The sequence below is a fragment of the Lonchura striata genome, chromosome 13 (assembly GCF_050655825.1).
Source record: "Lonchura striata isolate lonStrDom1 chromosome 13, ASM5065582v1, whole genome shotgun sequence".
In the NCBI taxonomy this organism is placed as follows: Eukaryota; Metazoa; Chordata; class Aves; order Passeriformes; family Estrildidae; genus Lonchura; species Lonchura striata.
Genome location: NC_140715.1, coordinates 5,614,254 through 5,627,546, shown reverse-complemented (window position 1 = coordinate 5,627,546; position 13,293 = coordinate 5,614,254). Strand labels below are relative to the sequence as shown.

Here is a 13,293-nt window from a genome sequence, read left to right as displayed (position 1 = left end):
TAGCTTTACCCACATAACTGGGGTTGGCTTTGTCACAAAACATGGGTCAATCTCTCCAGCTGTGCTGAGTTGGGGTTCTGAGGGAAGTGCCCACTTTTATGTTTCAACTCTCACAATTGTAACTGAGCCACTTGTGCAGCTTCCCAGGAGCTGTCCTTGCCTCCAGAGAAGGCTGTTCTAGGAAGAGTGCCATCTGGGCTGTGATCCTTTGCCTCTGTTGGGTGCTGACAAAGCTGTGCCTGGAGCATGTGTCCAGTGTGGCTCCCCAGCCAAGGAAAGCATGGATGTACTGGAGAGAGCCCAGTGAGGGGCTGGGAATGCCATGGAGGGACTGGAGCATCTCCCCGTCTGAGGACAGGCTGAGAGCTGGGTCTGGTCAGCCTGGAGAAGAGGAAGTTCAAGGTGATTTTATCAGTGTCTGTAAATACTTGAAGGGAAGATGTGGAGATGACAGAGCCAGACTCTTCTCAGTGGTGCCCCATGACAGGAGGCAGTGGGCACAAGCTGAAGCACAGGAGGCTCTCTGAACAGCAGGAAACGCTTGATGTTGTAGTTTTACAGTGAGGATGCTAAGCACCAGCACAGGTTGCCTTGGGAGGCTGTGGGCTGTCCCACCTTAGAGATATTCCAAAGCCCCTGGACATTGTCATGGACAGCCTGTCTCAGGTGGCTCTCCTTGAGACAAGATGATCTCCAGAGGTCCCTTCCAACTTCAGCCATCTGTGATACACTGGGCAACACTTAACTTTCCTTCTTTTGTCACCAGAAATTGTTGAACTGACTTAGCAGGAATGCAAGTTGCTTTGAAGGCAGAAGTTTAAACTGCTCAGATTTAAAGGTACACTTCCTGTAAGGCTGGGGAAGATGGCTGGAGGAGTTGGAAATGGGGCTGTGGTTAAGAAATAGGATTTAAATCAAGCAGAGGCCAGAGTTCCTTTCATTTCTTCAGATGCATCTTTCCTGTTCACAGTCAGGAGCCAGGCATTTGAACCTGTTGGTCAGTGCTGTTTCCAGTGTTGAATGCTGCAAGTTTAACATCTGTCAGTACTGAGAAAGCTTTGACAGCTACACGTCTCAAGTTTCAAGGGTTTGGGGCCTGAAACTCAAAAACAGTGATTGTGTAGGAAAATGCTCCTTACAGGAGTCAGGTTTTTATCCTGATTTTGAAGAATAGAGATGGGAGTAGCAGTGAACCTTGATGTGTAGGATGCCAGGCTGATGATGAAGAAAGGAGCCCTCATTGGTGAGAGAAGCAGGAGAGCTGGATAAACCCTTCAGAATGGAGTTAAGCTTTCCTCAGCAGCATGACATGTCCCATGTCTGCTGGCAGAGGTGTCTCCCAGCATACCAGGCTCAGTCAAACCTGAGCTGACAAATGGTTACTTTTACACTCAGAAACTGGGCTGGGCCAGAAGCACAGCACTGTCTGCCAGAGCCCATGGCCTGGTCTCCAGGAGGTGACAAATCACTTTCCTTCGAAAGCCCTGGCCCAGTGTTTGTCGTTTACCCAGGACAGAGCAGGTGGGGTGGGATGTTGCCTTTGCTGTCTATTCATGATGGCCAGAGATTGATGCTTCCCTGTTTTATCCAGCTGCTCTGTGTCACTGCCTGATCTTTTCCATGATCAGGGGTCCTGATGCTCTGGTGTGACTCCAGCCAGGGTGGAGAGCTGGGTGTCACCCTGCTGTCCTGACAGCCTGGCATGCAGAGCAGCCATCTCAGCACCACCTTGGTACTGTAACAAACACTTTGTTGGTACAGTCTCTGTGTCTGCATAGAGATGGGCCTTTACTCCTAGATGGATTCTAAACTGGCTCCTTTTGGAGAGCAGTAACTGCACCAAACAGCAGTTGGATCAGAACACACCAGCTGTTTTTTCTGGCTAGCTCATTACCTTGGAAAAATAAGTGCCATTTATCTCCCTTCTGTGAATTCAGCTGGAGATTCCATGGCTCCTCAGCTGCTTTTCCTTACTCTGAAGTGCCTCATGGTTGAGTGCTTTACTGGAGCAAGTTTATTTGGAATTCCAGCTAGACTTAAGCAGCAGGATCTGTAGTGGTGCTCTGTGTCAAGGGGATGGCTGGAGTGGTGGATATTAGTTCAAGTCAGGTTGTGCAGACAAAGTGAATGATTTGGAATTTGTGTTTTGGAAGATGAAGATCAGCTGCTTTTAAGAGTGTCTTCACCTCTGAGTTCCAGGAACTTCAACACACCTAAATTTGGATGTTCTAGTAGCCAGATGGGCTTTAAATTGGGTTCTGCACTGCCCATTCTGCTCATTTGGCTAGTGCTGGAAGGACATGTGGAGAGCCGCCGACTCCGTGGATTGTCCTGACTAATGGCTGAGCTGTTTCATAGCAGAGGAATGAACTGCCATGAACTTTACCTATGGGATTTGCATCCACATCTGCTCAGTCTAAGGTGGGGCAGAACCAGGAAGCTGCAGTTGCCCATCAAGGGTGGTGGGCTGACCTTGGTGGTGCAAGAGCACAGTAGGGCAGCAGCTGAGGTGGATTGTGCAGTGGGGAACTGGAGCTTGTCTTTTTGGCAAGTTGTCAGTGGCATGGTTTTCTGCACAGAGGAGCTGCCTGGAGAGATTGCCCATGGATTTCAGTGTTACATGCTTGGTAAAGGAAGGTCTTGCAGAGGGTACCTGGATCTCAGTTGTGCAGTGTTACACACTGGGCCTTATTTTGCATGTTACTCAAGCAGTCTTAAGTGCTCAGTGATCATTGTGCCTGATGAGAATGCATTTCTGTCATGGCTCTGTGGGGAAGCTGAGCCCATTTTCTAGAAGCACTTTGTTAACAGCCCTTCTGCTTGATAAGTTTGGTTCTCCCAGCTCCTTCGTGTTGAGTCTGTGCTAGTCCGTGGCAGCAGGAAGCACACAGAAGAGTAAATTTTATCTGTTGTCTGCAGAGATGGATGGGGAGTGTAGTTGAAGGGTTGGAGGTCAGTAGGCTGCCTGGTTGGTGAAATAAAACAAAGCAAAACCAATTTTCGAGTGAAAAGGAGCTTAAAAGTGACAGTGGTTTAAGTTGCTTAGTGGCTGGACAGCTGTGACGGCTAAGAGTTATGAGAAATAATTCTGTACAGAGTTATTTCAAGGGATGAATCCCTTGAGTCAATGGCAAGTAAAATTTATTTTGCTATTACTGAGAAAAATCCAGACTTGAATTCAAAGAGTGCACACTTGAGGTACATCCCTGCCAGTGAGGGACTTGAAGGGATTCTGCCAAGCTTTGCCCATGGCCATGCAGGATGTTCAGGTGTGAAGTGTCACTTACCTGCCTTGTGTAATTATTCAACCTGATTCTGTGGTTCCAAAATTTTTGGGAAATTCTCTTTTTAATATCTGATAGTAATGCTGTAGTCATTTGACTAGAAAATGTCAAGGCTTTGCTGTGGAATTCATTGCACTAATACTTGTTTGCAGAGGGAGGTGGCCTGGTGAGTCCCTTATTGAATGGTGTTGGTTTAACTCATTATTACTCTGATGCATCAAAGAACTCTGATACACAGCTGACATTTGTAAGGGTTGCTTCCCCTTTACCCTTGCTCTTGAAACTTTGAGGTGGTGCCTTTTCCAAGGGATTTTTCTGTATGTTGGTCTATAACATGTGCAGTATCTTCTAGTGGAAAGCCTTGGGAGAAACTTGCAGAATTGATTTTGGACAAATAGCTGGATTTAGCAGGATATTAAAATTAAACCAGTTTAGTTAAAAAAATGTGGGTTTTTTTTTTTTTTTTTTTGCTGAGGCTGTACAGATAAAAGGGGAATAATGTGAAGTCACCAGCAAGAGTGAGTGTAATGAGAATAATTTGGAATAATGAAGACTTAGAAAAATCGAAGCAGCTGAATATGGCAGTGCAGCTTGAAGCCAAATGATTGTGTATATTCTTATTCAGTGTTTGTGGAGTGATACTGAAAAGTTAACCACTGAGTATTAGGAGAAGGGGTGTGAGGGTGGGCAGAGAGCAGTGCACAGACCTGCAGAGTGGTTCTGCTGATGAAGGCTGAGCCACTGTTCCAAAAAGTCCTCGGGTTTTTAAACTACTGTGATAAGATAAAACTTGAGCGAGTAGTTACAACAGTTGACCAGAAAACTTTTGATTGGATTTCCTGTGTCTTCTGGTGAAGTCAGAGAACAGGTTGAAGCTACCTTGCTCATCCTACAGCTGAAGAAACTTCAGTGAGCAGAGCAGTGGAGTCTGAAAGAAAGAAATGAGTTGCAGCAAAATTGCTGGAGAAACAGCTGTTTTCAAACTACTCTGACTGAGCAGGGTGAGGTTGTTGGAATCAGAGGTATTGATGATCCCAAGATTGTAGAAAGTCTCTGTCAGCCCCGCTGCCAAAGCAGAAGCCATAATTGGTCTGTGCTGGTTCCAGGTTGTTTATTCTGTTTATCTCTCACATGTTCTGCTGCCCTGCCCAGCTCTGTCCTGCAGGGCAGCGTGTGGGGCTCTGCCCTCAGTGGGATGTGACAAACATTAAATACCAGAAACTCCCTGGGCTGCATTTACAATAACATGCCAATATCTGTCACTATGTTGGACAGTGTGTCCCCAGCCTGAACCAACAGAAAAATGCCAACACCACAGTGAGACATGGAGGGCATGAAGAAGGAGAAAAAGGACAAGGCACACCCAATTTCCTCCATCTTGTCCCCTTTGGACCCCTAATCTAGAATCCTAAAATTTTACTTTTGCACCCATGCACACTTAATTATTACTTATATCAAACACTCAGAGCTGGTAATTGATCCTGTAAGATTGAAAACTCTTTTGCATGGACAGAGATCACAGCCAGTGTCTCTGGGGGCTCTGTCCAGGGGCGTTCCTGACCCCTGCCAGGGTCCCAGACCTGCCAGGGCAGCCAGAGGGAAGCCCTGGATTCCCACATCTCCCCCTCCTTTTTGAACCAAGAACACTTCTTTGACAACTTTGCTGAGGAACAGCAGTGGCTTCTGCAGAGCTCCTGCACACCCTGAGCTGAGAGGGAGCTCAGTAAATGGGCTCTTTGTCAGTTATGGTGGAGAATCATTAAGCTCTTAACTCTCACAAGTGCACTGTGAAAAACTGGGAAAAGGGAGAAGAGGTTTGCTCCTTTTTTTAGAAGCAGATATATATTCTCCCAAACCAAGTCTGGTTGATTACCAAACTTGCTTTAGAAGCTTTGAACTGGGAATTGATAATTCTTTAGTGAAGGGTCTACATAAACAGGTGGGAAAACTGAACTAAGGGGCTTTGTGGGTTTTTGGTGCTCACAACACTGAGCAACTTGTGCAGTTCAGACCTAAGGGAAGCTTTCACTCTTGTCCCACTTGAAAAAAAGCTTAATCTCAGATCTGTTTCCATCTTCTCTCTGGAGTGTGGTAAGGCCCTGGCACATGTTGTCTAGAGCAGCCTGGGCTAGTGAAAATTGTCCCTGCCCATGGCAGGGGGAGTGGAATGAGATGGACTTTGAAGGGCCTTCCGACCCAGGCCATTCTGTGATCTCTGTTTTGTGGCTCTCTTTTAACCTATCTTAATGCCTTTGTTATTTTTATGGGCTGCCTGCAGTTTCCTTTCATTTTTCATAGTTAGCTCTACCTCCTGCAAGTGATGGAAATTGGAGCAGATTTGTGTTTAGTGTCTTCAAACTCCTCACTCTTGTCATCTGCACCTTGCTTGGAGGCTGTACTGTGACAACTGCTTTGCTGCAATTGGTGAAGGGACATATGGAGTGGCACTGTCTGATCCAAACAGGCTGAAAGAAGGGAATATTTGGCATTTTCAGGAGTGGGGCAGGATGTCCCTGCCATGCCTGGTGTAGTGTTGTCCCAATATGTTTGCTTATAACTTCCTGCCTTCTCCTCCCTTCTCCTCTGCAGTGAGTGTAGGAATGTCCATGTGCTATTTGTGGCTTTGCAGCAGTGTCCTGGCTCCTTGTAGGGATGAGGGTTGTCACTCTGCCGAGCGGGATGTGCCTTCTGGGATACATACACCATGTATTTATAGTGAAACTCTCCAATTCTAGCCTCTGTGGTCGATAGAAGTGCAAGGAGCTGGGCATTCATGGGTCATTTTGGATACTGTTCTACACTAAATCCATCTCAGCTTTCCTTATGCTTGGAAAATAATTAAGCCTTTCAATTCACTGCAAAACCAGCTTATTTTTAAACAGATCTCCAGGGAGAGGTTGGATGTGGCTTGGAACAACCTGTGCTGGTAGAAGGTGCCCCTGCCCATGGCAGGGGTTTGAACAAGATGAGTTTCAAGGTCCCTCCTATCCCAAAACATTCTGTGATTCTTAAGTAGCTGTGAACAGCCCTTGCTTCCTTCATTTCAGCTGGATTTGTCTGCTGTTTGAGTTTTGATTAACGCTTCTCCAAGTCATCCAACAGTGAGGTGGCTGCTTTAGGGAACAGTTGAATTTCAGCTGCAAAAGCAAGGATGTTTTCCAGAGGACTCTCAGGTTCCAGGCTCAGGCAGAACAGTTCTGCCTTGTGATTTAAGGCTGCTGCTGGATAGACCTATCACCTACTCACTGTGATACTGTGATTGTGAAAAGTTGTGTAGTTCACTGGTAAAAGGAACTTGTTCAGAGTCACTCAGCTGAATTACATGGGATTGGTGCTCCTGGCAAACTTAAATGCTGCTGATGCTACTGGCTGGAGGGGAAGGAAGTGCATGGGCTGAGTGGTGCAGGTGACCTCAGCTGTCCTGGAACTAACTCAGTGTCTCTTTTTTCTCCTCAGTACTTTTGTCCATCTGTTCTCTGTTGTGTGATCCCAATCCAGATGATCCTTTAGTGCCTGAGATTGCACGGATCTACAAAACAGATAGAGAAAAGTGAGTATGGAAGCCAAAACCCATGGGATTTGACAGGGCAGAATCCACACTTACACAGTGAAGGAGAACTGAGAGGAACTGCTTATTGGAAAAGAGTGAGAGTGAAAAAAGGCAAATCTCAGCTCTGTGGTCTTCCTAGAATTTTTTTTTCTGGAGATTTTTTTTTTCCCCTGGGATTTTTACAGTGCCACTGCCTGAGCTGCTTTAATCCCATATAACCAGCAGAGGGAGAGCGAGTTACTCCAACGGGAGAATATTCCATGGCAGCTCTGGGTCTGGAGTCATGCAGAGAAATAGCAAACTCCTGTTTTACCTTCACTCTACTACAACACAAGGGAAGAACCAATTGTGTAGAAGTGGGGCAGGAGGACTCACCAGCAAGCACAGAGAGATTTCAGTGCTAACAAGCACTTTAACAGTTTATTGCTGTAAACACTGCCTACCTCACTGTTCCCTTCCAGACCTGATCAGGGAAGGGAAACTAATCCACAGATTTGCTTCCTCTGCTGTATACTTGAGGAGCAGTGCTAGAGAAGTTTATGCATGCTGTTTTGAGAGCTGCAAGACCAGCAGCACGTTTGGAGACACAATCAACAGTGATTATCTGCACTTTTAAGTGTGCAGAATTCCTTCCTATTTTTCACAAAACTAGGGAAATAAATTTTGGGTTTAAACAGAAGGACTTGCTCTTTGGTTAGTCTGAGCAGTGATATGAAGGAGAGTTAGTTATGAGTGGATTGTCAGATTGTTTAAGCTAAAGAACGTTGTCTGCAGACTAAATTCCAACACCAAACAAACTTGGTGTACATAACTGTAGGAAACTTCAGGCTGTGTGTTACCATATAAATTCCTTATAACATGAACAATTTGCCTTCTGTTGTCAGAGAGAAGCTTTCAGCAGTACAGTTAATCTCACAACTGCTTTGTTTACACAAGCATCCTGAGCTTCCTTTGGCTGTAAAGAGTATTTGGGTGCAAAAGCTACAGGTTTATTGGGAATTGAATTACATTGTGACTTCAGAATAAAAGTATTCTGATGGACAAATCATTGTGTCCTGACAGTCATCAAAATAGCCACATGTATAGGAAGAAGTCAGGCTGTTGGGGTTTAGCAGATGAGTTGATGGCAGGTACTGGGCTTAACTTTGCAGGAAAGCAGGAGATGGGGGAACATGTTAACCCATTTTCTAGAATGACCAAGTGAAATCTTACAGTAAGAGTTTCCCCAGGGACACAGCAGATGGGGCTGGGGGAGGCACAGATAAAGCCTTCCTGAAAATCCTTTCCCCTCAGCCCTGTTCTAGCTCCATTTTGTGTCTCCAATCACAAAGATCTCATATTCCTGTTGTAAAGTACTTGTTTTGCATGAAGCACTGTGGGCTTTCTTGTTTCCCCTGTTTACCGAATGTTTAATTTTGCTCTTAGATTTTCCAAACTGATGATAGTACTGTGATTTCGTGCCATGTGTAGACTAGAGTGCTGGAGCTGAAATACTGTGTAGATGCCATGTTAAATAAATCCTCTTTTTATACATACAGGTACAACAGAATAGCTCGAGAATGGACTCAGAAGTATGCGATGTAATTAAAGAAATTATTGGATAACCTCTACAAATAAAGATAGGGGAACTCTGAAAGAGAAAGTCCTTTTGATTTCCATTTGACTGCTTTCTATGAGCCCACGCCTCATCTTCCCCTGTGCACATGTTTACCTGATACAGCAGTGCTGCGTGTTGTACATACTTGGAACAACAAACTAGAAATACTGTATTTCCCCGTACCAACATTGACTCCTAGCAGAGAAGTGTGTGTGTGAAAAGCTGGTTCTTCAGTCATAACTTTGTGAGCCTAAAAGCATTCCTTGCTGAGTTAAATTGGGAGATCAAATGGGAATGGGGAGAGTTCTGGTGGGTTTCAGATTTTCTAGGGACACTGTTGCTGATCCATGAAGGATTTTAAGTGGAATCCTTTTAAACTCATAACAGTTATGAAAAGCAAGGTGAAGAACTTGAAGCTGTTTCTGTATTCATTTTATTCTGAAGGACCTACACCTTAGGTAAATGTTATGACCAATGAGAATCTGTACCCACATCCTGTGTTTAAGGTCTAAGTTTAACCGGTCACCATTTAAATGGATTGGAGCTATTAGTGCATCAAGTGATGTTGATTTGTTTCAACTCTCTCCCTCCCTTCATACTTTTTTTGGTTTGTATGTGGTTTCTCAGTTAATACCTAGCTAATAGCTCTTATTTTTCTTAAGTTTTTTAACTGCTTAGGTCTTTCTGGATGTAAGGGTAAAAAAAAAAAAAAAATCCATATGACAGAAAACTTGTGTGTATTTAAAGACCCAACTGCTCCCCTGGAGCTTGTACGTTCAAGAATTAATTAATCTGTGTAATAAACTGATTACTACAGTCATTACATATAACTTTGTGTGAATAGGCTTTTAATTTTCAGAGCAGTTTGTTACAGGCTTAAACTAACGGTGGATTTCTCTAAAAAAAACTTTTTGGGCTGAAGTCGTGAAGCAGTTTGGTTTGCATCACACAAGGCACCTGAAGAGGCAAACAGGAGCACTTAGATGAAATCAGGATGTGTAGTGTGCCAGGAACTTGACTGTTAAACCAAATAAGCAGTTTACTAAATGCGAATCAGAGTGACATTTTACAAAGCCTGATGGTATTACTCCCACTTGCATGGGACCTAACACAATGCATATGTACTGTAGGTAAGTGAAACCTTATGTAACTAAAAAAATGGATGTAAAAGGGTAAAAAAAAGAAAAAACCTACCAAACACATCAGCACAAACTTTCATAAAATGTAGCTTTTACATAATTACTTTGCACTAAACATTTGCAAATGTTCATACAGTTTTAAATTGTACTTGTATGTGTCTTTTTTTTTTTCTTTTTTTTTTTTTTTTTTTTGGAACAAAGTCTTCACTTGAATCTAGTGAAAAAATGTAGTTTGAAACTTTTCTTTGTATACAAGTGTATTTGCCAGCATCGTTGGTGTGACAGTAGGTGAGTCTGCAAGTTTATCTCCTCTTAGTAGAATTGTAACCCAAGCCATCGGGCAGGAGAGGCTGGAGCCGCTGGCTCTCCGGCCACAGGGTCTGTCCCAGCCATTCCCAAATGCATCTTGACACTCTTGCACAAACGAGGAATAAATGTCCACTGCTTTTGGTCTAAATCTGTTCCTCTTGTCTCATCTCTCGGTGTCCCGCTGCAGGGAGGTGGGAGCCCTCCTGCAGGCAGCTCTGCGGAGAGCACGAGGGCCCTGCTGCTCTGCCCCGCTGCCCTGGGGACTGCGGCTCCAGGGAGGAGCAGAGCTGCTCTGGAGAAGGAAGGGAGCCCGTGGCCACATGTCCTGGCTGGGGACACTGCGGGGTCACAGGGGAAGGGGAGACACTGGTGTGCAGGGCTGCACCCAAAGCTCACAGCACTCGTGTTCCCCACGGGGTGTTGGTGTCTGGGAAGCAGCCTGTGGCCCTGGATAATACCTGTGGCATCAAAACTGCGCTGCGAGCTGGTGGCTGGGCTTTGTGCCAGCCTGGATCCATGGCCCTGCCTTTCCTAACCTCTTGTGCTCCTGCTGGACTCTCCAATGCACCTTGGCCACGGCAGAGTTGCCCTCCCATGTTTTTCCTTGGGATCACTGAGAAGTCCAGGGAAGGGTTGCACTGGTTGTGAACAGTTTGGGGGGATTCTGTTTAATTGCTTTGCAACTGAGCCACCCAAGAATGATTTTTGTGGCAGATCTGGCTGCCTTTGGAAATTGGCAGTTCCTGGAAGAGATCAGAGACTGTATGGGAGGGGAGACAGGAGGGAGCGGTGACAGCTGAGGGAACTGAGGAGGATGGTTTCTCTTTCTGGTGGGCCAGGAGCCACAAACATGAGGTGACAGGACATTAACAAGCCAGACACGCCCTGAAACAGTTCTGAACCTGTAACAGCTTCAGCTTGGAGGATGCATTAGCATATCTGCTCATGCTGGGATGAGCTCATTTGCAGCGAGGTGTTTGAACAGTTCTGACCTTTCTGCTGATGGCAAGGCCACAGTTGTGGTGTAATAAAAGCAGGTCTGGTGATGTTTGAGATGGGAGGATGTGCTCTGTATCCCTCCTGTGGGTTGATCATTTGTTGTTGAGGGATTGTACTGTGAACTAGATGGAGGAGCCTTTAGCATTTAACTGAAAACCTGACCCAGCTTAGCTGTTTTTGGGACTAGAATCGCTCCTTTGAAGCTATGCATAGAGTATGTTCTAATGTCAAACGGCACATGAGGCTAGGGGCTCTGGTCACTACCTTCCTAGGAATCCTCAGCTTGTGTCATCAACCTTTTCCATCCCTGTCCAGTTTTTTACCTTGATTCAGCAATTTAAGTTGCCCGAGTCCCTTTCCTTGGCTTTCTTTGTGCTGGGCCTTCTGTGGATGTAGCTTGTTCATGCAATTCCCTTTTTTTCCTGGCATGTGCTAAGTGTGGTTTATTTAAAGATAGTGCTGGGCTGCTTAGAACCCCCCAGCTCTAGCAGCAAAGCTGGAACACTGTGCCTGGATACATTCCTTGTGCTCATCAGGGCCTGTCCACTGCTCACGGTGACCCAGAGGAGGAGTGTGATCCCTCTCTTCTGGAACCTCTCTTGGCTCAGCACTGAGCAGCCACTTGTCAGCGTGCAGGAGATTGCTTAAACATTCCCATGGCTCAAAGCCCGACCTCCATGGACCTGCAGAGTGGGGTGGAGCTGATCCTGGGCAGTGCTGGAGACCTGATTACTGTGCTTCAAACACCCAGCTTCTGTGGTGGGGTGTGCTACTGCATTTCTGTCATAGGAAGGCAAGAGGGATTTTTAAATTTAGTTATTACCATGTTATCCCAATGTTTCCAACTAAGCTGCATCCCAAAGTGTCCTCAGAGTCTTCTGTTCAGTCTGCATCCATCAAATGATGTGGGAAAACCAGCAGGGCTAAGTTGGATATGATTTGGTAGGTGTAGCACTGTTCCCTGTCCCTTGCCTCTGAAGGCCTGGTCTTCCCTGGTGTTTGCAGACAGCAATGCCTGGCTCTGTTTTCTACAGTCTTGGTCATCTTCAGCAGCAAAACATCTCTAGAGCTGCTCTTGTTCCCAGTTCTGGCATACAGGAGACTCCCAAGGGAAGCTGGTTCAGTGACGGGTGCATTTCTTGGTGCCTGGGCAGCTTTTGCTGGGGAGCAGGGCAGGAGCCCCGGGCTGTGGGAGGTGGTGAAGCTGCTTGCAGTACTGAATGTGCCACCTTGCTCTAAAGAGCCAGGACAACAAACCACCTCTGAATGTGCTCAGCATTCCCATTCCAGGTGGAGGAGCCCTTGGCTAAGGCTTCAGGCATGCCAGTGCATCCAGGCAGAGCTTGGAAGTCTCTGGGAGAAGAGAGCAGAGACTCCTGGGACTATTCACCTCCTGGGAGAATAAAAGCCTGGAGGTGTATCTGAGTGGCAGGAAGGCTGTTCCCATTAAATACAGAACCTCAGAAGAGTCTTCTTCTCATCCTTGCAGCATTAGGGAAGCCTCCCTCCCTCTCTGACAGCTGGCATGGAGTTCCATCCCCACAGCTCCTGCTTCCTTCCATTCTGTGCCTCTTTGGGTAGGCTTGGAGCAACAAGCTGCAGTTGCTGAGGTTTGGCAGTCATGGTTTCCTACAGGGAGTGCACAGGGACGAGAGCATTGAGGGTGTGTGGAAGGTTAAAAGCAGGACAAATCCTGCTGTGCAGCTCTGGGGAGGTGTGGAGAGCAACCCCTGTGTGAGTGACTGCACTTGGCTCCAGGAGGCACCCCTGCAGCCACTCCTCACTGCCCCTCTCTCACCTGAGGTGTGTGTGACTAGATCCATGCTAACACTGTCTGTACTCTTGTATTGTGTTGCAATTTGATCACCATTAAATAATTCCCTTAAACTCTATAGCTTGATTGCCTTTTTTTTTTTTTTCCCTTCACCTGTGCCTTCTGCCCATTTATTTTGGCTCACGTTGCTTCCTTTCTTCTTGTGGCTGCTCTGTCCCTTCTCCCTGAGGCTCCAGTCTTGCACTGTCCCTCTCAATTACCTCCAGTCACCTTAATCTTGCTTTTAAGCTTGCTGCAAAGCCTGGCTTGCTCTGACCACAGGCAGTGCTTCCTGGGTGAGCTGGAGTGGCCTTGGGGGTTGTTTGTCTTCATGCAGGAATCCCTGTGCTCTCACCAAGCCCTACACATTCCTCTTCCTTTTTGGAAGTCGTGATTCAATAGAAAGTTTGTTGGTGCTCTGATTTCATCATGAGCTTGGTCCAGTCCCTGATCCAGTGGGGTCACTTGAGAAAAGCTGGGATCAGCTCTGGAGCCAGAGCACAAGGCACGTGGGGTGCTGGGGCAAGCTGGAGCTGTTGGTTCCCACAGCTCATGGCTTTCTCTAACCTGGATTTGGCACCCACGGGTTCTATTTTATTGTG

The 13,293-nt window shown here is 46.2% G+C and overlaps 1 protein-coding gene across 1 annotated transcript in view; it reads left to right on the top strand.

Moving 5' to 3' along the window:
* UBE2D2 (ubiquitin conjugating enzyme E2 D2) overlaps nucleotides 1-12,770 on the top strand; it is a 28,858-nt gene extending 16,088 nt beyond the window's left edge. Inside the window, exons 6-7 of the mRNA XM_021531864.4 lie at nucleotides 6,741-6,834; nucleotides 8,373-12,770. Coding sequence (XP_021387539.1) covers nucleotides 6,741-6,834; nucleotides 8,373-8,418 — 140 coding nt within the window. The 3' untranslated portion in view covers nucleotides 8,419-12,770. The remainder of the gene's footprint in view (nucleotides 1-6,740; nucleotides 6,835-8,372) is intronic.
* The last annotated feature ends 523 nt before the right edge of the window (nucleotides 12,771-13,293 follow it).